Raw genomic sequence first — 26,926 nt, 5'->3', positions numbered from 1 at the left:
TTTACTTTAGGAGACTCCTATTAGTGTAATGATATTGAAAGTGATTTGGCAGTATATGGATCCTGACCCGCAAATTTCAAGTCTTGTCCTTAGAGGTCAGTGCTACTTAAGGCTCCTTTGTGGGAGCAGGACATGTCAGAGGTGATTGCTGTAACTACTGACTCTATTAGCAGAGAGCCTGTAGACCATGACGTGACTTCTTGTCAAACTTTGTAAAGTGTGTTGGAGATGAATTTTAAGGACCCAAGTAAGGGGAGTTACATGTTAAAGGTCAGTAAATAACATTTTGAACTGTATCATATATCATAACTAACATTTTAATAGTGCTTACAACATACAACACTTACATAAACATTTCCACTTTTCCCGGTATCCCTGGGAAGTGGGTAGGGTAGGTATTAGCTTCCACAGAACAGATAAGAAAACAGGAGTGGGTGGGGGTAGACGAGGTTGGGCCCTGAGATACTTTAAATTATAGGCTCAGAGGTGCGTGCGTGGGTGTGCGCACACATACATGCAAGGCACCGTTCATGCAGTTGTAGTTTGTCAGAAGTTTTCAGAAATGTAACTTCCTGCCTAAGAGATGGGAGAACAATATATGATATATTGCCCAATTCTACGAGAGAAGGTTGGTTTCTGCCATGGGGTAGAAATAAAGTCCATTGAAGAAAAGGAGAAAAAAGGTGAAAGAAGTAATCCTATGACTCCACATGTCCTTGTTTAAAAGAAGTAGTTGCTGTAAAGAAAGAAAAAAAAAAGAAAAAATTTAATTTAGACACCATTAATTACCTCTTTCCATGAAGACCAGACCTGCTAATGATCTTGCCCTTTCAAAAAAAATACACATTTGTGCATCTTATAAAAAATCCTAAGAATTCTACATCGGAGTTGATGTTCGTGAGGTAGATCCATCTTATTCTATTATAGTAGCTATGGCCATAGTATCACGTACTTGCCATCCCCAGAAGAAAGTACTTTATTTAACTAAAGTGAAATTGTGCAGTGCATAAATGCTGGAGCAGAATAGAAACGTATCGTTTATGCCGATCTCTCAATCATTGTGCTTTGCTGGCCATCTCTGAATTGCCTCTTGCTATCTGAATAGCTACTATTAAAAAAATGAGGCATTTTGTTTTCTAGACAGCCCTCTGATTGTTCCCTACATTCACGCTGGAGTGCCTGGCTGCAAAGCTTTCTATTTTTCTCCCAGGTCATCCCCCAGTAGTTCAAAAGGTGACCTGTCATCTGGAGGACGGCAAGTCGACGCATTTTAAGAAACCCGCCCTTGTGTCTCCGCAGGGCCAGAATGTGACCCGTACAGAGTTTCTGAACTTGAACATTAACGCCTTGGCTCTGCACCTAAGCAGTTTGACCGGATCTGAATGAGAGAGTTCTTTTTTGAGAACAAAAGAGCTGATTGAGCTGATTTTTGGTCCACTCCACCCAGTTACCTGAGCATGCAAGCGCCTCCTTGGAATGCTGGCTGGGAGACTGTGGGGATGGCATTACAGGCGGTGATGCAAGATGAAGGCTTGTCACGTTTAGGTGCAGGAATTGTCTTGCGAAAAGAAGTCTTTCGAATGGCCTTTTTTCAAAAAAAAAAAAAAAATGGAGGTATAATGGACATAGAAGAGTGTATTAGTTTTAAGTGTATGATATGATAATTCAACATTTGTATATATTAAGGAATGATCACCACAATGAGTATAGTTAATGTCCATCACCACACAGTTACAGAATTTTTTTTCTTGTGATGATAACTTTTAAGATCTCTTCTCTTTGCAACGTTCAAATATGCAGGACAGTATTATTAACTATAGGCACCATGCTATGCATTACATCTCCAGGACATACTTATTTTATAACTGGAAGTTTGTACCTTTTGACCCCCTTCACCCATTTTACCCACGCCCCACCTCTGGCAGCCACCAGCTTGTTCTCTGTATCTATGAGCTTGGGTTTTTTTTTTTCCCCAACAGGCCCATTTTTTTAAACCTATCATGCTAATTCCTGTAATTATTTTCTCATATTTTCCTTTCTCCTTCTGGGTTTCTTGGCTTCCTTCAGAATTAGTGGCCGCCTCCATGTGTACGGCATATCCATTCTATTTCCCCTTTCCCTCTGCCCTTCAGATTGAATTCCTTCCCCTTTATCCTTTCCCTTTTCCTCCTTCCCCACAAAACAGCAAGAGGGATGCAAATCAGTGTCTCCTCTTCCCCTCTCCCGTGGTAGAGTAGTGTGGACTGTGGCAGTTGCAGAATTTCTATGCTCTGGGGCAAGGGATTGGGGGAGGCGGGGGCCACAGGGAGCTTGTCTTAAAGCTCTGTTTTCTTAGCCAACACCATCTTTACATGATTGTTTCTATTGGATGCCTGCAGGAGAGCTGTGGATATGATGGGGTCTGAAGCCTGCCTAAGCTGTTGCTACTGGTCTAGCCCCAATTCAGGGGATCTTTGCTATACTGACTTTAAGGGGTAAAAGGCAGTGCATGGTAGTAGCCTTGCCAAATCTTCGTCCCTGCCCTGCTCACCCCTCCCACCTCTAATCTGTTTGCCTTTTTCTTCCCTTCCCCCACCCCACTTGCCGGAAAGGCTTAATATATTTAAAAAAAAAAAAAAAAAGACACATCAGAAAAGCTGTGGCCTGCACCCACTATTCAAACTTGGAGATTCAGAATTCCATAAACCACAAGAGTTTTGTGCATATGATATATTCTGGAATTTGAACTCACCATAGGCGAGGTCTGCTTTCTATTATCATCTTTCATAGCATAGATTTATCATTCCATATACTCCATTAATGTATTTCTGTGGAAATCGTTTAACTTATGGGGAATAACTAATTTTTTTAAGGTTTTTTTTTTTTTTGAGGTACATGAATAACTGCCTTTTTGTCCATAAAATTCAGTGGGAGAAAGAAATGCAATTACATTTTTTCAGAAGGTTTTGAAGAACAGATTATGTAAAGAACTGGTCTCTAGATGGATAGCTACTCTTAACATCTGGAATTTATTAAGAAAAAAAGAGCACCTTTTCAGCCAAATTCTGACACTCCTCATTTGAGTTATCAGTTCCTTAAGGCTGTCTAGTTGCCACGTTGACTTGAGCATGTACAATGCAGAAGCTGCATGTCTGCTTGCTGTGGCGAGCCCGTGGTTTATACTGCACTAGGTATGTGGAGTCACTGAAAAAAAGTCAACTTAATCTTGCTTTATAAGGAGACTCTCAGGCTCTTTGTTTCCCCAGGAAATGATTTGATAGGTTCCCACTTTTTCTTCGTGAACATAAATCTGTTGCCCAAAAGAATGTAATATCTGGAATGAGATGAGATTAATTTCTAATTTTTAAAATCTTGAGATAGTAGGGAACTTTTTAAATTTAATTTTTTTTTTTTTTTTTGCGGTACGCGGGCCTCTCACTGTTGTGGCCTCTCCCGTTGCGGAGCACAGGCTCCGGACGTGCAGGCTCAGTTGCCATGGCTCATGGGCCCAGCCACTCCGCGGCATGTGGGATCTTCCCGGACCGGGGCACGAACCCGTGTCCCCGGCATCGGCAGGCAGACTCTCAATCACTGTGCCACCAGGGAAGCCCAGTAGGCAACTTTTGAACAATTTTACTTTCTTTTAAGATGGCCAGTGAAAGGGCAAGTTGGTAGCTGTAGATTAGGTTTCTCTGACTCAGGAAAGATTGTTTTAAAGGTCAAAAGGGAGTTGAGACCTGTTCCATTGCAAATTTAAGGTGGTGGTTTTTACCTTTTCTCTCTAGCCCACTATATGGGGTGAAGTGAAGCTAATCCTTTATGTATCAGTCACTTTAAATAAACATCCAGTTCCACTGCAGTCATTTTCTGGGTAGCCCTGGCCCTGAAGGTATGTAAATGCCACAGCTCTTGGGGCCACAGTGCAGCAAGGAATGAAGTGTTCCGATCGTGTGCTTCTGTAAATGTTGCTCTGTTAGCCAGAGCATGATTGCCAGGATTTTAAAAAGCCAAGAAAACAAGTCAAAAAAGCTTACTCTGTGGTGCCCTTGCCTCCCTTGAAATAACCTGTTTTCCTTTGTCACATGAAAAGAAACGTCCTCCATAATCTGTGTGTTGACTCACCGTTTTTGCCTGGCACATCTATTGGTGTAAAATGAGGGAGTCATCAGACTGGAATGAATTTTGAGAGGCAGTAGACTAAATTCCCAGGCAGGACTGTACCCACATTAGCCCAGAGAGAGGAGACTGGCCCCTGTCTGGAAAGGTTTTCCCGGAGAGAACTTCCATAGCATTACTGCACCTTTGAAGACACAACAAGCTCCACTGTCAGGAGAGATGTTGAGAGCAAACCTGAATCCTCAAGCTGAAATGTAAACTCATTATCTTGGACTGGGTACACTGGTGACTGCCCTCAGTGTAAGAGCTTGTCATTTGCCTATCTGGCTAGTGCTAATTTGCTTTCATCCTTCTTGCCTTGGAGCTAAATAATCCTGCTTCACATTTGTGATATTTTTCTGGGAGCCCAAAGCTAAGGTCAGTTTTTTTTTTTTTTTTTTTTTTTTTAAATAAATGATGGCCTGGATTAAGATTGACGGGAAGACTATCTCACAGAGTCTTTGGAGTTTGTCATCCTTGTTTACTCATCTCAGAGTGGTGTTTGCATTTAAAGTATAATATGACCCACACAAGCATTCAGAATCTTGACAGCAGGGCAAACGAACAGGGCAACTCACTCAGGCCTCTGAGGAGATGGCTTCTGAGTATCAGGCAAAAGCTTGCTCACCGTGTTTTCCAGCCCTGTGTTTAGTCCTGTGCCTAGTGATTGACAGTATCAACTTCTTTAGCAGCGAAGCTTAGCTTTAATAGTTTGAGTCAATTTTGGTTTTGTGTTGTTGAAACGGCAGTATTTCTAGTCACTGCCAGATTTAGGATTTCCTTTGATATTTTTATGTAGGTTAGAAATGTTTAATTCTTAAACAGCCTAGGAATTTTTAATACTTTCTCTGTACATTGCCTTTCTGCTTACAGGAAACAAAATTGGGCAGCTTTAGGGAATTTCCTGTTTGCATTCTAGTGCCATGTCTCTAAGGAGGTAAGAGGGAGGGGTGCTGGGGAGAGTGTAGACAGTGCAGGAAACTCCAGGATTAGATGTCACCTCTTTTTCTCTGGTGTGTTGGATCCAATGATTAAGGTTGCACTTCGTGAGCTTGGGAAAATATGCAGTTCCTCCCTTGCAAGCACAGGAAGAGCTTAGTTTGCACATGAACCTAGATGATGGGAAGAAAGCGGTGCCACATCCAAACTGTGTGATGAGAGAACATCTTCCTTTTAGGAGAGTGTGTGCTGTTTGGTTGCCCCAAAGCTCCCCACCTTCCTGAGCAACCAGCGTGTCTGTCTCTGCCGCCATCCTTCAGTGAGGTCAGACTGTGCTTGGGTTTGTTGGGGGCTGTGCACTAGAGGCCCAAAGACAGTGTCTCCCCACTGGGGGCTCCCTCCATTTAGAGAAAGTCAGAAGCGACCGATACTATCTGCACCCAAAGGAATTTGTTTCATCAGCCATCCGGTGTGGCCTCCCCTTTATCCTTTCTCCTGCTTCTCTTCCAGGGGTGTTACAGCAGGCCCACGACAGCGGCGGGGTGGAGGTGAACACCCATGCAGGAGACCTCACGTTGTCCTCAGCTTCCCCATCTGCAGTGAGCTCTACCACACCCTCCACTGTACTTAAGCATTTCAGAGTTTGCCTGGCGAAATGGAGGGAGCAGGAAAGAGGAATAAATCAATTTGTAAGAGAGAAAGTTATCAAGGCACATGTGATAAAATGTGCTCTTTGTAGGTAGAGGGGGAAGAAAGGGAGGCTTTGTTTATTAAAATAATGCTGAGCTGTCAGGTGCCTTTTGAATTCGTATTGTGTTGTGGTTTCTAGAGGCCAAGGGGGAGGGTAGGGTGCCTTCGCCCTCAAAGCAGCTCCTTACAGGAACGGAGCCGGAATGCTGTCAAGCTGGACCCAAACCACAGTGTTTTGTTCTAGTCTGTGGCTCACTTGCTCACGTTACATCTTTCATCTGCAGTGTGACATCTTCGTGATTTGGCAAGGGATTGGGAAACACTCCCCAGGCGCTGGCCAGGCCGGCACTGGCAGATGGGTGGGGGGCACACCTGCTTGGGTGGGTTATTGGCTCACTTACAGGAACGGGGTCTTTCTGGGTTTGTCTGGCCACAGAGTTCTCCCTGCCCTTCACCTGCACGGTGCTTCTTGCCTCCAGCGCTGGGCACTGACAGAGCAAGTACAGGGGATCTCACTGCAACTCCCTTCTGGTGCCAGCGCTGTTCCCAGTTTGTGCGGCACTGCTAGAAACTGTCTGGTGCTGAGCGCCATCCAAGTCCGCAGTCTTGGATCCTCAGATGCTCTCCCTGGGCCACGACAGATCATGGGATCGAAAACATTTGACCCTGGATACCCATGGTAGATGAGATGCAGTATTGATGAATAGGGTAGGTCAGCTGGAGAGGTTCTGGTTTTAAGTACTAGAGAAACTCACTGTGCCTCCGTTTCTGATCTGCAGAATGAAGTAACAATTACTTCTATCTTGTTGAGTGAGAATTCAGTGAAAACCCATATAAGGAAATTGGCATGGTCCCTGGCACATAGAAGTGTGCTGGCCAGAATTCATCTGGAGTATTGTGCTTGGTCCTAAGTACCATGTATCAAAAAAAAAAACCCAAAACACTGACATCCTGGAGGGACCACTGGGGGATGGAGAACTGTTGTAGCCATTTGGTGACCTAGAGGGGATATTAACGATACAGTGAATTATTCAGAGAGTTTGAAGTATGGAGGACAGTACTACATTAGACATTGTTTCACCTAAGTTACTTTTACTTTATTTTATAAGCTACTTCTATTTACACATAGAAAAATATTTGACAGATATCTCTAGGTGGTAGGGGTAAGGATAATGTAAGTTCTTTTATCTGTATCTTCTAATTTTCTAAATTTATCCATTCAACAAATCTGTCTGAAGTCCTCCCATGTACCAGGCACAGTTCATCTTGTTCATTGGCTGTTGCCTTAGTTCTGTGACATGTCTGCCTTCTTGGAACTTATAGCCTCACAGGGGAATGACTCAACACAAAACTTGTATGATATATTGTCAGGGAGTAATAAGTGTTATGAAAAATAAAGAGGAGTGAAAGGCTAGAGGAGCAGTAGGGGAGAAGGAAAACTTGTTCCCGGTGGTTGGTGGGGACAGGTGGAAAGCAGCCGGAATGAATTGACTCAGCATCCATATGGGAAGTTATGATTACCACGTTAATTCTATATTTCTCTATTTTGTTGGCAACATGGTATATTATGCATATCATGCGATTTATTCAACCACTATCTTCCTTTTTCTTTTTTTTTTTTACTGTCACGAACAGGTCTTTGTGCATATCCTTGCTTACACTAAGCTCTTCTGTCTTCAGATACATTTTTCTGGAAGTTCATTTTGGGGTCGCTGTATGTGTCCCACTTGGTTCCTGACCCTCTCTTACCTTGTGCTCTGAGGAGCCAGGAGGTGGGGAGTATGGACTGGGTGTAAGGCTCCTCTAGTTTCTAGGCTGTTGAGGATAAATGTGTTTACCTGCTTCCCTGCAGGCCCAGCCAGGATGTAGAGAGCTGCTGATCCAATTGCACATGTTGAAAGACAGGCAAAGTGTAGATCACTCTGACTAATGTGAGCTGGGCCTCAAGGTAATGATGAGTCATTCTGATTGTTTAATCAGGGTTTGTGTAAACAAGGAGATAGGAAAGTAGCCCATCAACGCCTTTAAGGCCCAAAGTTATCTTGATACTTTTTTTGTTTGTTTGTTTTGTTTTGGGTTTTTTTGCCTCTCCCATTGCGGAGCACAGGCTCCGGAGGCGCAGGCTCAGTGGGCATGGCTCGCGGGCCCAGCCGCTCCGCGGCATGTGGGATCTTCCCAGACCGGGGCATGCACCTGCGTCCCCTGCATCGGCAGGCGGACTCTCAACCACTGCGCCACCAGGGAAGCCCCTATCTTGATACTTTTTAGCAAGCACGAAGGCCTGGCATGATGATCATGATAATTAAGATGACAGCAGTCATTGTGGTTAACTTTCTGCCAGGCAAGCACTGTGTTCAAGTGAGCTACCTGTAGTATGTTCGTTTAATTTTTACAGTTCTGTATGGTTGGCTATCATTACAGGGTGACTAAAGTGAGGCTTGGAAATTTTTAACAACCTAACCAAGCTTGAGCTAGTACTCAGGTCTGGGGTTTTTATTTGTTTTTGTTTTGTTATAAAGCCTATGTCCTTAACCACTGAACTATGTTTTCCCCATCACTTTCTCTCTTCTTCCTCTCTCATTTTCTTCCTTTTCAGGGAACAAGTCCTGGTTGGGACTAGTATTGACTGGGTTAGGTGATTTGGAAAGGAGAGAAGATTCAGACCTTTTCTTCTCTCTAAGCACACTGTTCTCTGAAGCAGTCAGCAGGGCCCCTGATGGGAGAGAACATTGAGCAGATTTGAAATGTGTCTTCTACCCTTTCCTCGTGCTTTGGATTACATGTAGCAGTGAGTGGTGAAATGGCCCATCAGTCAGCAGCCCCATGGTGAGGAAGGAGAAGCCAGGGCCCGCCTGAGACTTGCCTGAAATGGGAGCTTGTTTATGGCATCAAGCATTTTAAAGGGATTTTCTTTACAAGAAATAGTGCATGTGAAAATCTCTCTCAAATGTTGGAAATACATTTGAATATGATTGTACTGAATATCTCAATAGTCAACATCTAGGCTGTCTCCTGTGCTTAAATAAAAAGACTTGAGATCATGTGCCTTGAGTTCTGTATACATAGAAAGTCCGTATGTCTATATGTGTGTGTTAACATATGTATGTGTGTATAAGTATGTATCTGTATATGTATACACACACACACACACACACACTCAAATCTAAATCTTCACTTGTTTTCCCAAAGAAAAAAACATTGTCCTCAATCCAGTAAAAAATAGGGAACTTCCAAAGCACTCAACTATTGCTGTTAAAGTTCCTTGGTTTTTCCTGATCTGCAGAGTTTATGGAGTGTTTCACCATTAAAGGTACTTGGTTTCTTTAGAAAGGAGAATTTGATACCTACTAAATTGGATCAATATAAAATTTATGAACAATGCAGACCTTGTCGAGGAAGTCTTTTACTCCTGTTCATATAATTCTCTGTGGGACTTTCTGCCTCAGGGATCACATCAGTATTTAGTACACACTGAAATATTCATGTCTTCTGATTAGCAGGATTTAATTGTTACATCTTGATCTCCTTCATGATGTGCCATTAGGATGCAACCCACCTTGAAATTTAAGCAGGTGCTGACAGGTTATTGCTGTGTCTTTATTTTGTTTGTGTTTCTTTCCAAATATCCTTGTATTGCATGTAATTTTGGTTTCCCTTGAAAATAACACCACAAAAAGTAAGAATTTATTAGTGGAAAATGCTGTGACTTGTTTTTACCAGCAACTATTGTATAGTAAATTTTAAAGTGTGTATGTATATATATATATATATATAATATTCTGTTTAGATTTTTTATTTTTTAAGATTTATCAGTTAAGATAACCTTTCCTCCCATGTACTGTTTAGTTAGAGCTTTTTCACCTACACTTCAATATTTCCCTTGTTAACTTTCCCTCATCGATCGGGTATGGACATATCCGGAGATTAATTTTTCTCTGCTTTCCTGGGTCTGATATCAGCTTAATGGTCTTGTGTTTCTCAAAATGTTGGAAGTTTTAAAGAATTAATACCTTTTCCCTCATGCTAATTTTGCAGTTGTGCTTTTTCCCCTCTTATAAAAAGAACTCTCTGTCTGAGACTTTATCTTCTCAATAATTTCATGAAAGTATCTCAGCAGTGCTAGGGTATTCTGTTGCAAAGCATGAGGCATGGTTGTGAACCAGGCTCTGGGGTTAGACTGACAAGGGTTTTCATTCTAGCTCTGCCACTTACTAGTTTGGCAAGTTACTGAACCTCTAAGCCTCAATTCCTACCTCTTTAAATTGGGGTTAACAACAGTACCTATTCCAAAGGCTATATGAAGAATAATTAAGAAAGTACATGCATGTTACATGCTTTAAATATAGCAATAGCACATAACACACATCCACATATTAGCTAATATCATTTCCAGTAAAAATTGTGACATTTTTATTTTTTATTGAAGTATAGTTATGCATAATATTATATAAGTTACAGGTGTGTAATACCGTGGTTCACAATTTTTAAAGGTCATACTCCATTTGTAGTTATTATAAAATATTGGCTTTATTCCCTGTGTTGTACAGTATATCCTTGTAGCTTATTTTATACCTAATAGTTTGTACTGCTTAATCCTCTACCCCTATATTTCCCCTACACCCTTTCCTCTCCCCACTGGTAACCACTAGTTTGTTCTCTGTATCTGTGAGTCTGCTGCTTTTTTGTTATATTCACTAGTTTGTTTTATTTTTTGAGTTCCACGTATAAGTCATATCATATGGTATTTGTCTTTCTCTGTTGGACTTATTTCACTTAGCATAATGCCCCCTAGCTCCACCCATGTTGCTGCAAATGACAAAATTCCATTCTTTTTTATGGCTGAGTAGCATTCCATTGTATATATGTACCACATCTTCTTTACCTCTTCATCTATTTATGGACACTTAGGTTGCTTCCATATCTTGGCAAGTATAAATAATGCTGCTATGAGCATTGAAGTGCATGTATCATTTCGAATTAGTGTTTGTGGTTTTTTCAGATGTATACCCAGGAATGGAAATGCTGTGTCCTTTGGTAGTTCTATTTTTACTTTTTTGAGAAACCTTGATACAGTTTTTCACAGTGGCTGCACCAATTTACATTCCCACCGACGTGTACGAGGGTTCCCTTTTCTCCACATCCTTGCCAACATTAGTGTTCTTTTTGACGATAGCCATTCTGAGAGGTGTGAGATGATATCTCATTATGGTTTTGATTTGCATTTCCCTGGTGATTAGCGATGTTGAGTATGTTTTCATGTGCCTTTTGGCCATTTGCATTTCTCTTTGGAAAAATGTCTATTCAGTTCTTATTGGGTTGTTTGGTATTTTGATGTTGAGTTGCATGGGCTGTTTATATATGTTGGATATTAACCCTTTATTGGTCATATCATTTGCAAAGGTTTTCTCCCATTCAGTAGGTTGTCTTTTTGTTTTGTCAGTGGTTTCCTTTGCTGTGAAAAAGGTTTTAAATTTAATTAGGTCTTGTTTGTTTATTTTTGCTTTTATTTCCTTTGTTTTAGGAGAGGGATCAAAAAAATACTGCTTATGATTTTTGTCAAAGAGTGTTCTGCCTATGTCTTCCTCTAGGAGTTTTGTGGTATCCAGTCGTACATTTAGGTCTTTAATGCATTTTGAGTTTATTTTTGTATATGGTGTTAGAGAATTTTCTAATTTCATTCTTTTACATGTAGCTATCCAGTTTTCCTAGCACCACTTATTGAAAGGACTGTCTTTTCTCCATTGTATATTCTTGCCTCCTTTGTCATAAATTAATTGATCATAAGTACGTGGGTTTATTTCTGGGCTCTCTGCTCTCTTCCCTTGATCTGTGTGTCTCTTTTTGTGCCAGTACACCATACTATTTTGATTACTGTAGCTTTGTAGTAGAGTCTAAAGTTAGGGCATATGATTCCTTTAGTTCTGTTGTTCTTTCTCAAGATTGTTTTGGCTATTCGGGGTCTTTTGTGTTTCCAGACAAATTTTTAAAATATTTGTTCTAGTTCATATGCAAGGATTTTTTTCAATATCTGCAAATCAATCAATGTGATACACCACATTAACAAATTGAAGAATAAAAATCATATGATGATCTCAGTAGATGTAGAAAAAGCCTTGGACAAAATTCAATATTCATTTATGATAAAAACTCTTCAGAAAGTGGGCTTAGAGGGAGCATACCTCAACATAATAAAGGCCATATATGACAGACCCACAGCTAACATCATACTCAATGGTGCTAAGCTGAAAGCATTTCCTCTAAGATCAGGAACAAGACAAGGATGTTCACTGTTGCCACTTTTATTCAACATAATTTTGGAAGTCCTAGCCATAACATTCAGAGAAGAAAAATAAAGAAAAGGAATCCAAACTGTAAGGGAAGAATTAAAACTGTCACTGTTTGCAGGTGATGTGATACTATACATAGCAAACCCTAAAGATGCCACCAGAAAACTACTAGAGCTCATCGATGAATTCAGTACAGTTGCAGGATACAAAATTAATGCACAGAAATCTCTTGCATTCTTATACACTAACAATGAATGATCAGAAAGAGAAACTAAGGAAACAATCCCTTTTACCATCGCATCAAAGAGAATAAAATACCTAGGAATAAACCTACCTAAGGAGACAAAAGACCTGTACTCTGAAAACTATAGGATGATGAAAGAAATTGAAGACTACACAAACAGATGGAAAGATATACATTGTTCTTGGATTAGAAGAATTAATACTGATAAAACGACCATACTACCCAACGCAATGTACAAATTCAGTGTGGCTTCTTTTTAGAGGAGCATATTTTTGAAGATGGAGTGGGATTGAGGGTTATCTTCAAAGTTGGGAGGATCAGTCTTGGACACCTCCCCTCCTTGAGAGCCGTCTCCCAGCCATTTGCCTTAGGTGAGTGCTAGGGATGATGGTGTTGCTGTTTTCACAGTTGGTACCTGGGTCCTGCTTTGTGATTTGGCACCATCACCTACATCAAGCACTCTTGGACAGGATCATTTTGTCTATTGGATGGTATTTTAGTGCTACCATGTTGAAGGGGATTTAGAGTGCTGTGGTTTTTTTTTTTTTTTTTTTTTGCTGTATGCGGGCCTCTCACTGCTGTGGCCTCTCCCGTTGCGGAGCACAGGCTCCAGACACGCAGGTTCAGCGGCCATGGCTCACGGGCCCAGCCGCTCTGCAGCATGTGGGATCTTCCCGGACTGGGGCACGAACCTGTGTCCCCTGCAGCGGCAGGCGGACTCTCAACCACTGTGCCACCAGGGAAGCCCTAGAGTGCTGTTTTTGACAACTGAACTTCAGTGGAGGTTTAAAAAGTAACTCAGGGACCACTGACCAATGAAATCATCAGATAAAATGAAAGACGAAAAGGTCCTGTTTTCTGAGTTGGTCTAGGTCAGCAAAAAGTGATTAGCCTGCAGCGGGGCAATCTTGTAGATGGTGTTTAATGAGTTTTTACGTTTCAAGGCTCTGAACATCCTTTTTTGAAATATTTCACAGTAGGTGCCCCTAGCTGGAATTCTAGCTGTAAATAGGAATGTTCCAGTCCTGGAAGCCACTGAACAGGCCTGATTGTGTCCATCTGGCAAGGAACGTTCCCCCTTTGCCAGGGATTTTGTTCTTTATGTATCTGAATTAGAGCACCCGGCGTGTGGGGAGTCTTGCAGGGGAAGCTGAATGAGGCTGCTTTCTCGTGTACAGATGTCTCCTGCTATTTCAAAGGATGAGGCTGGATATAGACATTTATTCGCTACCCAGCAGCTCCTGGATTGCCATACGGGAGAGCAGGAAGCCTCTGGATAGGGAATGAGGAAATCTGAATCTGATGAGCCTTGTTTTTCTGAGTCTGTTTAATGCCTTTACAACGAAGGAATTGAACTAGATGTTCTTGAATTCCCTCGCCGGCCGTAAGGTTATGTGTGATTCTGAGCGCTTTTTAAATTTCTAGGGGAAAGATTGCTGCTGATCAGTTCTGTATATAAATGAAGCTTCCTTGGGAAGTGAGCTTCAGCAAATCCATTCTGGGACCAGTGGGCAAATAAAGTATGAAGAGCCCCAAGCACAGAACTCAGGGTGGGGCCATCTGGTACAAACCCTTCTCAAAAAGATGAAAAAGCACAGAAAGTTAAAGAGAGTCTCCAAATTGACACTGAGCTGAGCCACCGCCAGCCCCGAGCTTCATCATTGTCACTGGAGGGCTCGCCCTGCCATCTCCCGCTGCCCCCTTCTTCACCCCCTGTCCCTGCCTCTGCCAGTGTGCACATCCTCCCACCCATCCACTTACACGCACACACATGCACACATGTGTATCCTGCAAGCCAGGAGGGCAGTGGCATGTTGAGTTGGAAGTACCAGCAAAGCACATAGCAGAGACGATTAGAGCATGGAGTGTGTGTGTGTTAATATGTCTTCTACTGTTTATCAGTTCCTTGCCCTTGGGCTGATTTCCTATCCCTCCTCTGTGCCTTGATTCCTCATTGGTCAGAAGGAGGTGATAATACCTGTCTCATAGCATTGCGGTGAGGGTTAAATGAGGTACTGCATGAAATGTGCTTAGCCCAAGTGCCTGATACCCGTTAAACATTCAGCAAATGGTAACTATTAATGTTATGATTTACTACTATCGAGTTGCCTGGAATTCTTAGAATATTCCCAAAGCTTGGCGCTGGGGTTGTGTCCTTTCTTCTGCAGGACTCTGTAGCTGATTGAATTAGGTGAAGTGTAGAAAGCACTTAGTGCAGAGCCTGAGTGTGTGTTCAGCATATAGTGGGTTAATTAATGTTATTTTTAAATAAATATTTTTAAGTCTCTAAAAAAGAAAAGAATATGTGTTCAGTAAAGGTTAGTTGCCCTTATTTCTTCCCCTTTAAGGAAGAGAACAGTTCACTAAGTGGAAGCAGTTGGCACTACCCATTGTCTCACTCAAATGTAAGCAAGAACTATGTTGTATACCTTGCAGCTGGAGGGCAAGTGGCCCACTTAGAAGGACAGGATGGGCATTCCCATCATCACTGGTGGGAGGGAAATAGAGGTACCCTGGCAGTGCATGGCCTACAGGAGCATCTCAGGTAGCCAGACCAAGTACAGGGAGAGAGAGAACAAGCACAGTTTCCTCTGAGTGAGCTTACCTGCCAACAAGGCGGAAAAGCCTAGCTCAGCCATGTCACCATTAGTACTCCACGGTCTCTGGATGGAGACTTGGGGATGAACTCATTCCTCTGTTTCAGGTGTGGCTGTGGAAGCCTTTGGTCCCTTTGAAGGCAGTGCTGTAAGAGAGCAGACCCAAGTCCCAGAAAGATGAGTAAAATGGTGGGCCTAGAGTTTGGCAGCCTCGATTCTGGTTCTGGACCCCTTCAACAGCTGTGGCCCTTGGGAAGAGTACGTGTTCCTCAGCACACTGGGAATTATAGCCTCCCTGTAGGCCACGGAGGTGTGGTGTGATGGAGACCCAGTGGGATAATGCATAGGAGGGTGCCAAGTGATCAGGAAAGCACCGGCATCTGTTCCATTGTTTTTACTGCCAGTAGTAGCAAGATAAAGAAGCATCTTATAACCATAAGTACACAGTGGTGCTCCTGGGGGCTCATTAGAGTCATTGGGCTGCTGGCTTAAAAGGGCATCCTAAGAAGTGTGAAGCCCTTTGTCTCCTGGCTAGTCGGTAACAGGAAGCACATCTATCCACATAGCCCAGGAGCAGCCACCAGGGGAGACCGTCACAAAGGCACTGCTTGATCCTCACCCGGGCTCCCAGCAGCTGGACACCTTATCTCTCAGAGGCTTCGCAAGCTTGTCTTTACAGCCAGCTGAACTGTGAAATATTTAGTCAAGTAATGTTTCATCCAAAAATAACCACCATTTTGACAGTTGTCTTGAAGCCAGATTTCCAGGTGGTTTACTTTTCCTTTGGATACACGCTGTAAAATGAATGTGAAGCCAGGCTCAGAACAGCCTAGGGAATTAGTATCTTTTATCTCCAGAAATACGAGGTATGCATGGATTTATATCCTTCACGTGCTAGACCCAAAGTTGTATTAGGAAGCGTCATGGTCCCATCCCAACCTTGCTGAGGCCTTGGGTTAAAATTTCACAGAGAATTAAGAGCCTTGACAGTCAGCTCCTTAAGCCTTGGGACTTCTGCTGAAGTCCCAAGGCTTAAGGCCTCTCATTCCTGTGCTGTTAACCCCCAGGAAGTGTGCTGCTCCAAGACAGGACTGTGTTACTTCCTCATCTGAATGTACCTCTCACTATCTATAGTGAGGCTTCATCTTGAGAAGGTTGTTGACTTGAAACTTACTGACTTAAAACCTGGCTGGGAAAGAGGAAATGCACGTTGTTGAATGCTTACTTGGTTTCAGACACTATGCTGGTCATTTTATGGATGGCCGTCTCATTTTGCCTTTACGACAGCAAAAACACCCATTTATAAAAAACCAGGGCTTCCCTGGTGGCGCAGTGGTTGAGAGTCCGCCTGCCGATGCAGGGGACACGGGTTTGTGCTCCGGTCTGGGAGGATCCCACATGCCGCGGAGCGGCTGGGCCCATGAGCCATGGCCGCTGAGCCTACGCGTCCAGAGCCTGTGCTCCGCAACGGGAGGGGCCACAACAGTGAGAGGCCCACGTATGGCAAAAAACAAAAACAAAAAACCCAGTTAAATCAACTGTCCAAAGACAGATCACTAACAAGTATCATAAATGAGACATGAACCCAGGTTTATCTGATTCTTTATAAATTAGGCTCAGATCAACTTCATTTGCCAGAGTATCACAACATAATAGTGGTCTATACAGCGGGGGTCTGTTCTTGCTATTCTATTACAGAAGTCTGGAGTCAGGCAGTCCAAAGGTAGTAGGGTAGCTCTACAAGGTTGTTAGGGATTCAGGCACCTTCCACTCCCTACAGTGTGGACCTCATCTTTCTGAAGCAAGATGGCTGCTGGAGCTCCATCCATCACATTAATATACCAAGAAGCAAGGCTGGAGAAAGAGAAAAACAGTGTGACCTCCCTCAAAAAGATTTTCCCAGAACTTTCACATGTTTTTGCTTCTCTCTCCTTGGCTAGAACTTTGTCACATGGCTACACCTAGCTCCAGTTGCAAGGGAGGCTGGGAACTGGGATATTTTAGCTGAACAGTAGTCTGACCAATGAAAAATCGAGGTCTTGTTTGAGGACCTTGAGCATGAAGCGAAAAGTGTGTTTGGGAAGAGACCAGCACAGTCTGCAAACGTCATATATTTTCTTTCTCTTTGGTTAGTGAAACATCTTTTAATGGTACTTCGAGGTTCATGTGTCTGAAGCTCTGACTCAAGGTAGAGGACATTTCAGAAGCCAGAATATAAGTAAAGAGATCCTGAAAAATGATGCAAATATAATTTTTCTATTATAGATAGTTGACAGTTTTGGTTGCTGTGGTAAATTTTTCTTTCCAGGATTTAAACCCACTGTCACTCCTTTTAAAAATTACCTGGAAAGACCTCTATTCTCTTATTTTCTTAATGCTGGGCTTGACACAGGTCTACACAGGTTCTGTCATAATACTTGTAGCATTGCTCGAAAACTCCCTAGCTATTGAATTTGCAGGGATACCACCAGGTCTGCCAGAATGAGGGGGGTGAAACCCCAAAAGAAGGAGATCCAGTCAGCTCTTGAGTACTGGGTGATTGACAAGGTGGAACAGGGGAGCTCCGGAGCTGAAGCTGGCAGGGAGTGTCCACTCTTCCTTGCAGTGAGAACAGGACTCATCCCGTGCTCAGTTGTGGGAATGAGAGACGGGTCGGTCAGACCCGTTCTCAGCAACACGTCTTTCAACTTGCGGGCAAACTTCTTTCCACACTGCACGTCCCAACCTTTGTAGTTAGCTTCTGCTGAGTACTTGTCAGTGACACTAAGGAACAAGTGTATACTGCACCTGGTTTTTAAAGTTTTACCTTCTATCAGAATTGCTGGTGGACAGGGAAAGAAAATGCAGCAGGGACAGGTAATAACCGTTTACAGTTTTTATGCTACAGCCTTCACCTGCAGAAAACACTGTGACAACTCTTTTTTTTTTTTTTAATACAAAAGCCTCTGTCTCTTTAAAAAAAAAAAAAGTATTAAACAGGAAAGTATCCCAGAAGAGTTTGAAACCACCCAAAGGCCACCACCAAAAAGTTAGAATGCCAACTTTCCAGTTTATTTTTCTGTTACATACTCATTATTTTCATAATCAGAGGCAAACATTTTAAGTAAAGTTTTCATCCACAGGAAAAAAAACCCTGAAAATCACTGTCCCATACAACACTGCATAGTGAGGAAGGGGCATGGTGACCTTGGTTCTGGTGCTAGGCTCTCCATGGGACCTGGAGTGAGCAGGTCAATCTCTGGGTTTCATTCCTCACTCGCAGATGTGGAAGTGGGAGATGCCACATGCCGAGGGCCTTTCCTCCACTCTGACATCTGTGGTTATGACACTTGACACCATCTGCAAAACTTGGGGGCATCACAGAGCTGGCGTCTAGTCTAGATGGTTCTTAGTTTGGAGTTCATACATGGATTCCGGGGTGTGTCATCATCTTAATTAGGCGGAACAAATGCATAGGCACCAAGTTTATACTCTCCTCTAGGAGAAAGGCCCAACACATTCATGAGATTCTTAAGGAATCTTCAAGTTAAGAACAACTGAGGGGCTTCCCTGGTGGCGCAGTGGTTAAGAATCTGCCTGCCAATGCAGGGGACACGGGTTCAAGCCCTGGTCCGGGAAGATCCCACATGCCGTGGAGCAACTAAGCCCGTGATTCACAACTACTGAGCCTGTGCTCTAGAGCCCACGGGCCACAACTACTGAGCCCGTGAGCCACAACGACTGAAGCCTGCGTGCCTGGAGCCCGAGCTCCACAACAAGAGAAGCCACCACAGTGAGAAGCCCACGCACCGCAACGAAGAGTAGCCCCCACTCGCCACAACTAGAGAAAGCACGCGCGCAGCAACGAAGACCCAACACAGCCAAAAATAAATATAATTAATTAATTTAAAAAAGAAAAACTGATCAATTCATATTTGATAGATAGGCATCTTCCATCCAGGGAAGAAAAGGGACTTGCCCCACAAGCACATCTGATGGATCCTTTGGCAATCCACAGTGCTGGTGTTATTGTCTCTTGGCCCAGGGCTGTCCTCCATAGGATGTGACCCAGCCTGGACCCCTCTGCCCTGTACTGTGATGGAAATAACCACTCTGTGTGTCTCCCCATCTGGCCCAGTTCATGAGGTCAGTATGGAGTATATAGTCTCCTCTGTCCTCTTTTCCCCCAAATTCTCCCCTACCCCCTGCAGGCAGCCCTTGCCCCCAGAAGTAGGATGGGAGATGGATGAGAGAAGAAGCAAGTCTAGGCTGTCATAGTTGGGATCCTTGTTTCTGCTCCTATATATCTTAAAGAACATGTCCGCTCTCCAAGTATTTCATCCTTCCTGTCAGAGGTCAGGTGGTGGGTCTTCTCCCAAGACCAGACATAATAGCATAGCAGACCACAGTGTCTGTTGCTAAAGGAACGTTCTCAGATTGACAGTTCAGAGGCAGAAGGGGCAACCCAGCTATGGAAGGGAGTGAATTTGTGTCCCTCTCCCCACGCTGGGAGCAAAACTACCTCCAAAAAATTAATACAATGGGAACACTGTGGTATTTGTGCTGAGAATTCATCACAGAAACCCTGTATCTGAAACCCAAAGTGACCTTTTCTGAGCGGCCCTAGCCCTACATGAGAAGGCAAATACCACCAGATTGCCTGACATTTCCTTTTTTAAATTTCAAGCGTTCCTGATTTCAAACCGGCTGTTGATCTGTTGGTTTGCAGCCCTGATGCAGTTAAGTGAAGTCCCAGTCGCTGCTGTGATAGTCTCACAAACAACCGCTTTGAAACCCTAGCCCCTGCCCTATGTCTCCTTCTTGCCTACTCACCCTCCCCCAAGCCTCCCAGCCTCCACGCAGTGTGGAGGGGCAGGTTGCAGAAAAGAGCATCTTTCTAAACCTGAAACTAAAATCTTCAAAGTGGAGTTGTGTGCCGCTGCACTGTGTACATCTTGAAAGATCAAATTTATTTACTCCTTACTTTACATCCTCTTGGCAGAAGCTATACAGAAACCCTATAAAGAGGGGGGGTTTGCTCTGATTGGCATCACTCACCCAAGTGTCACGTGGAATTCAGCTCAGGGATGGTCTGAGCTCCACCTGGGATTGACAGTGAAGACAGCGAAGTAGTGACTCAGAGGGCAAGGAAGGCTCGAAGGTGCTGCTCCAGGAGCCGTGGTTGAACAGATATTAAGGATGGTCGCAGCCATCCACCTGCAAAGCCACAGCGGGCACATGTGTGGTAGGCATGTGTGCATCCCAGGCTCCATGTGCAGAACCTGAAAGCTGAGCGGGTTGAGATCCTGGAAGTACTTGTTAATCTGCTGAAGAACGTTCTTTCTTGCTCCGCTTCCCCTGAGAGAGTTGGCTGGGGAAAGGTATAGCGATGGATTCTTGGTTTCTCTCACCATAGCATAATTTATCAGAGTTCCGGTTCTGTTTCTGAGAGGCCTGCTTGCACAGAAGCATCATCTGGTCAATCTAGTCTGTCTGGGGAACAATGAGGAAGGAGGAGCTGGCAAGAAAATTAATGCATCAACTTGAGGAGGAGAACATCGGAAACAATGAGCCCTCCCATTTTTTTTTCTTAATTCTCAGCCCTTTGGTCCGTCTGGACATGCGGCAGTATGGGTGATTGAATTGAAAAACATTGAATTGCCCCATTCAACTCGCATATTTTCCCAAAGGTAAAAGCTAATTTGGTCCTGCCTTTTCCTTGCTTCTTGAGAATCAGGCAGTCCACACCAGCTCTTAATCTCATCCTTGCTGAGTAACTCAGAGAAAGCCCTTAGAATGAGCAGCTTTCCTCTCTATTTTTATTAGACAATCCAAAATTAGGTCCTACTGTCCACACATAATAGTGTTCTCCCCGTTACATTGAGGGTGACCAGATAATCCAGCTTGCCTGTGACACACCTGATTTCTGTCCATTGTCCCCTGAGATTAATATCACCCAAGGTGTCCCATTGTAGATGATACCTATTTTTATGCGATCACACTAATTACAGGAAATGAAGGGAAGGAAATGAGTTTCTGCCGAAGGGTCTAACCTTGTGCTCCTTTCTTCCCGTCACTGCAGCTTCACTTGGCAGCCCTGGCATCACTCAAGGGAGATATAGTGGAGCTTAATAAACGTCTGCAGCAAACAGAGCGGGAACGGGACCTTCTGGAAAAGAAATTGGCCAAGGCACAGGTAAGGGGTCTGGAAAGGTTTTTTTTGCTTTATTTTTTAAGATGAAACATATAGAAATCTCCACAAAACAAATGACGGTTTGATGAGCAGACCTCCTCATGACCACTGTCCAGGTCAAGAATTAGAACCTGACAGTCATCCCAGAAGTCCCTCCTTATGTCCCATCCCAATCCCACTTTTCCTCCCCACATGGCTTTTATAGTCATATTTTCTGTTTCTTTACGGTTTATCACTGGAGTTTGTATGTCCCTAGACAGTGGAGTTTTGTCTTGCCTGTTTAAAAATTACGTGTTTCCTTTGAATCTCTTAATCCACAGGTTTTCCCTCCGTTCTTGATTGGCTTTGTACTTAGTCTTTTAAAAGCTGGCCATTTGACCTGTGGAGTTTCCCACAGTCCAGATGTTGCTGATTGTTCACCCATGGTGCAGTTCGGCATGTTCCTCTGTCCCCTGTATTCCCTGCAGAATGGCCCTGGATCCAGAGGACCAGTCAGATTCATGGCCAGTCCCTCTGGCAAGACTGTAGAGGGTATTTGTTTTTCCACTGGGAAGCACATAGTATCTGGTTGTCTTGCCTTCTGAGATGTTAGCAGCTATCTTTTTTTTTTTTTGCGGTACGCGGGCCTCTCACTGCTGTGGCCTCTCCCGCTGCAGAGCACAGGCTCCGGACGCGCAGGCCCAGCGGCCATGGCTCACGGGCCCAGCTGCTGCGCGGCATGTGGGATCCTCCCAGACCGGGGCACGAACCCATATCCTCTGCATCGGCAGGCGGACTCTCAACCACTGCGCCACCAGGGAAGCCCGTTAGCAGCTGTCTTGATACTCAATGCCCAAGTTCACTGATTCATCAGGAGTTTACAAAATCATGATATTTTAGTTCTACCATTTCTTTCTCAGTTATTAATTGAAGTGCTTTTATAGAGACATTTCCCATTATCTATGATTTATTGAAACAATGGTATAGTTCACAGAGGAAAAGCAGAATCATTGCTTCATTCTTTTGATTTATTTAACATTTTTCAAGATGAATTATTTATGATCCTCTGAAAGTGCCCTGTTACTTTTTTAAATATTATGAACTTAGGGATTTAAACATATTTGGGTTTCAGTCCTTTGTAATTATTTTCCTTGTAGAAACTCAAAGTATACTATTTTTGGCCAGTAAGAACCTCTTCAAGTTGGCTCCTGAGTCTTTTGACAGGAGCCTAGTACTTACTCCGGGCTCATCTAGTACATTTCTCACTCCAAAACTGGAATTAAGCACTCTCCATGTAGCCTTGGTTTTTCTCTGTAGAAAATGATATTTCAAGACTGCAATCTGGGTGCTAAGGGTGCTTATTGCTTCTAGTTTGGTCATTATTTTTAGGCCTCTTTTATAAACATAGCCAGGAAATCCTTTATGTACTTATTTATTTATCCACATATGTATGTATTTATACATTTTAAAATAAAATACCTTAGAAGCTCATAATAATTTCTCCAATTTAAAGTCAGACTACAGGGTTCCTTTACTTAGCTTCTGTATTTTCTTTGTATATCCTTTCTTTCACACTAAAAATCTTGGTTCTGAAGTTTACAGAGGATGATTGGATAAGAATATTCCATAATTACTCATTTGCTTCATTCCGTATTATATACAGTCAATCTCAAAATAATAACATTAATACTATCATAACAAATACAGTTACTGAGAAGAATTTTTTAAAGTTTTTTTTTCATTATGCTTTCCTCATTCCCCCAGTTTTTTGCAACTGTACTATATCCACACTGCCTGACCCTATGGCCATTACATCTTAGCCTTTCTCCTTTTAGTCCTCATTTAGTCTTCTACAAGTAAATTATATATTTCATGTTTACCATGGTCTTTATGTCAATGTCCCTCTGTTTGTTTGTTTAATGCTGGAAGCTATTTTCTAGTAGATTTCCTCAGGGAGGACTCATGGGAATAATCTTCACCAACTTCCTGCTTGATAATAACAATGTGTCTCTGCCCTTCTTACTTGAAAGGCATTCTTGCTGGCTATAAAACCCTTGACTCTTCTTTACTTGAATATGTTTCTTTATTCTATTGGCATAGAGTGTTGCTCTCAAAGTCTGTTAATAATACAACTTTCTCTCTCTCTCTCTCTCTTTCTTTCTTCCTCCCTTCTTTACTTCCTTCCAGTAATTTTACTAGAGTAGCTCTTAATCATTCTGGTTTGATATTCTCATGTCTGCTCTGTTTTCTTTTGATTATATTTTGTAATCTTTTTTTTAATTTAGAAGTTTTTTCTAATTATAGTGTTTAATATTAGTTTTGTTCCCTTGCCTTTTCTTTTTCTTCAAGGATGCTTATTATTTATATCTTAGATCTTCTTTGCCTGTCTTCAGTATCTGTTACTATCTCAAATCCTTTATATCTCTCCCTGTTTACCTTGTTTTTCCTGTTCTCCATCTTCTGTTTTTCTTAGGCCTTATATGTTGTATTTATCCCCTCCTGTGTGCCTTCTGGCTTAGTCATATATTTCTGCATTTTTATTTCATTTCTTTTGTGTGTGTGTGTTCTGTTACCTTCTTTCTGAGTTTTTCTAATTTTGAATTATGTTCTTCCATGTTTTATGTCATTTCATCTTTTCAAAGTCTTTTTTTTTTTTTTTTTTGCTGTACATGGGCCTCTCACTGTTGTGGCCTCTCCCGTTGCGGAGCACAGGCTCCAGACGCGCAGGCTCAGCCACTTTGAGGCATGTGGGATCTTCCCAGACCGGGGCACGAACCCGTGTCCCCTGCATCGGCAGGCAGACTCTCAACCACTGTGCCACCAGGGAAGCCCCTTCAAAGTCTTAGCTTATTTTGAAATAGTAGTCTACTGTTTGGGACTTTTTGTGGGGAGAGGGGTTCTCTATTTTGTGGCATGCTTTCATGGTTTATAGGGATGTTATTCTGCCCTTTTTTTCATTCTTCTTTCTTGTAACTTTATGTGGGATTTGCCCTCAATACTGTTCTGTTTTTCATTTTTATGTGAAAAATAGTCTCTTTGAACCTTTAGGAGGCAGAGTTGAACATGGCCTTTTTAAGTTCATAGAGCTTCCTTGTATTCACGAATATGGCAACCTGCTTTCCGATACTTCCCGGCTCTGTTCCCCTCACCTGCTTCTATCTCGATCTGTTCTTTCCCTTGCGTTACCCCATCCTGTTCAATTTTGATCCTACTCCCAGCAGTTTCTCCTCCTGGCAGAGAGTCCTAGGGCTGGTCTTGAAAGTTCATAGGGACTAGCTGCCTTAGCCCCTTCAGATCTTACTGTGGGCCCCTTGCTCACTCACTGTCGGCTCAGGCAAAACCCCTCCCAGTTGGCACTCCTCACTTTCCTGTGTATACTTACTGGCTGTTCTGAGGTTTTCCAGTTGTCGGGTCCCTCAGTCTTGTTTCTTCCCTCTGCTTCTGCCCACACAGACACCGTTTAGGTCATGTGGATGCTGTTGGTTTGTCCCTACCTGCTTCTGTTTTGTTGTTCAGGAGGATACCTTATCTCTAAGCATTTGCTTTTGATGTGTATGTTCTCTATATTTGTGTGGGAATTCAGAGAGATTAAAAGAACGAGGCTGCCCCGGTCATCGGTCTAGAATGACCTATGGCAGGTTTTGAAAACTCATGTTTCATAATCTTAGACTGTTCAAGTAGAAAGGAAAGACCCTTGAGATCATCTACTTCCACATTTGACAGGCAACCCAGAGAGGTTAACTTGCTTACCCAAGGTCAAATGAGCAGCCAGCCCCAGAGCCAAGACAAGGCTACCAGTGTTCTTTCCTCATACAGGATGTTACAGAGACAGAAATTTTCAATTTTTACTTGGATGAAAACTTTACATTTTCCTTCTGATCATAAAAGTAACAAAAATGTGATAGATAAAACTGGAAAGGCAGCATTATAATATTTATACTGGACTCTGGTGAATTAAAACTTTTTTAAATGCTTTGTTGTTTCTTAAGGTGTTTTTTGTTTTTTGAGAAAGTAGTTATTTTTTCATTAAAGAAAAAATAGAATGGTGTTAAGCTGGTGTAAAGCCAGCCATTGTTAATAGTCCTGATTGGTGAGAATGTTTCTTTTAGGAAAAAGAAATTGTGAGTGCTTTTAACTGGAAGCTGGCATGTACCCCAGTCTTGGATTTTAAAAGCTGACCAGGAAGGTTTTTGTTAAAATTTAAGTCTCAAACACAGAGCAGCTTGTGCAGAGGATGATAAGAGGAGAATGGGAGACTTTTTGTCTGCTATGTCAGGGATTGATTCAGCTCCCTTTTGACTTAACTTATGGTCAAGATAATCTCATGTAATAGTTTTGTTGGCTGGTTTTACCCCTGATGGTTACATCACAGTACCATTAGTTGACTCTCTTGCTTGTATACTTACAGTAAATATACTTAAAAATTACTCTTCCTTTCACTGGAAATGTCTTCCCAGTTCAGATACTGGGACCCAGGAAAGAACATGAAAAAAAAAAGGTTAGTCTTGCCAGGCTTATACCTTTTATAAAGATGAGATTTATGCAAGGAAGTGTCTGTGCCGTGCTTTCTCTGTTACATGCCTTGGTAAGTGATTCGTGTTTGAGGCTTTACCAGATGGTGGAAGAGCAAGTTTGTGTATAAATGTATAGTCTGTGGCTTTAGTAAGTTTTACCAGCTCTCTAAATATTACAGAGCTATGATTAAGATGTAAAATATAAATGGTGCTTTTGTTCATCAGAAATAATCAAAGAGAGCTTCATAATCTGTTGAGTAATTATTTAATGGTGTTACTAGAACTAGTTGAATAAAATAAGGCTCATTATACATGGGCAAAAGTCGGAGTTTTAATAGTGATGGGAAGGGAAGAGCTAAGTAAAGGACCCCCAATACCAATGTGATAGGGAAGGCAGAGTGCTTCTGTATTTGTATCCTACTGCTGCGTAACAAATTGCCCCAAACTTACTGGCTTAAAACAACACACATTTATTATCTTACACATTTATTATCTCCTGTGCATCAGGATCCCAGGCATGGCTTAACTAGGTCCTCTGCAAGTTTGCCGTCAAGGTGTGGGCAGAGCTGCACGCTCGTGGACACTCAACAGGGAAAGAGTTCACCTCCAGGCTCACTCACATCATTAGCAGAATTTCTCTGTGGTTGTAGAATTCATGGCAGCTTGCTTCCTCAAAGCCAGCAATGGAGAGAAAGATTCTAGAATAAATCTTCTAGCAAGAGAGTCTTATATAATGTAATGCAATTATGGGAGAGACATCCCATCACCTTTGCCACATTGTGTTAGTTAAAGGCAGTCACACGTCCCACCCAGATTCAGTGAGATGGTAATCACACCAAGGAGACACAGGGATCATGTGGTCAACTTGGAGTCTGTCCATCACAGCTTCCTGGGGGATCTGATGAAGAGTGCCACTATTAGCCTACAACAGTGATGATCGCCACACTTCTTTAGCTCTGTTTTGTGCCAGGCAGTATAGCAAGCATTCTGCATGCTTTATCTCACTGAGTTCTCATAATGACCTGTGATGAGAAAACCTTAACATTCCCATCTACAAATGAAGAAATTGTGAGGTTTAGGGAATTTGAATATCTTGCCTGAGATGATGGAGCTAGAAAGCACCTAAAGTCAGGGTATGAATCTAGGTTTCGTGGGAATCCATAGCTGTACTAGTCCCGTATTGTTTTTTAAGCTGCCCGGGCTGCCCTGGGGATCTCAGAGGGTGGGGAATAGGGCACAGGTTAATTTGGTTTAAGTATCTACCCTCCCAAATCAAACAGATGCTCAGACCCGCGCATGCGATTTGCACCAACACTAAACACCTTCTGGGGGAACAACCTGGTGGGAAAGTGGCGAAGGTTATATACGGT

General features: G+C 42.7%; 1 protein-coding gene across 2 annotated transcripts in view; it reads left to right on the top strand.

Annotated features, from left to right (window-relative positions):
- The window catches only part of MCC (MCC regulator of Wnt signaling pathway), a 274,629-nt gene that overhangs the window by 137,877 nt on the left and 109,826 nt on the right, over window positions 1–26,926 (top strand). For both annotated transcript variants that reach the window (XM_024743383.1, XM_024743385.1), the window contains exon 2: window positions 20,953–21,066. In XM_024743383.1, coding sequence (XP_024599151.1) covers window positions 20,953–21,066 — 114 coding nt within the window. The remainder of the gene's footprint in view (window positions 1–20,952; window positions 21,067–26,926) is intronic.

The sequence above is a fragment of the Neophocaena asiaeorientalis genome, unplaced genomic scaffold (assembly GCF_003031525.2).
Source record: "Neophocaena asiaeorientalis asiaeorientalis breed wild unplaced genomic scaffold, Neophocaena_asiaeorientalis_V1.1 scaffold26, whole genome shotgun sequence".
In the NCBI taxonomy this organism is placed as follows: domain Eukaryota; kingdom Metazoa; phylum Chordata; class Mammalia; order Artiodactyla; family Phocoenidae; genus Neophocaena; species Neophocaena asiaeorientalis.
The sequence above is the reverse complement of the archived record's forward strand: the minus strand, read 5'-3'. Positions and strand labels throughout refer to the sequence as shown.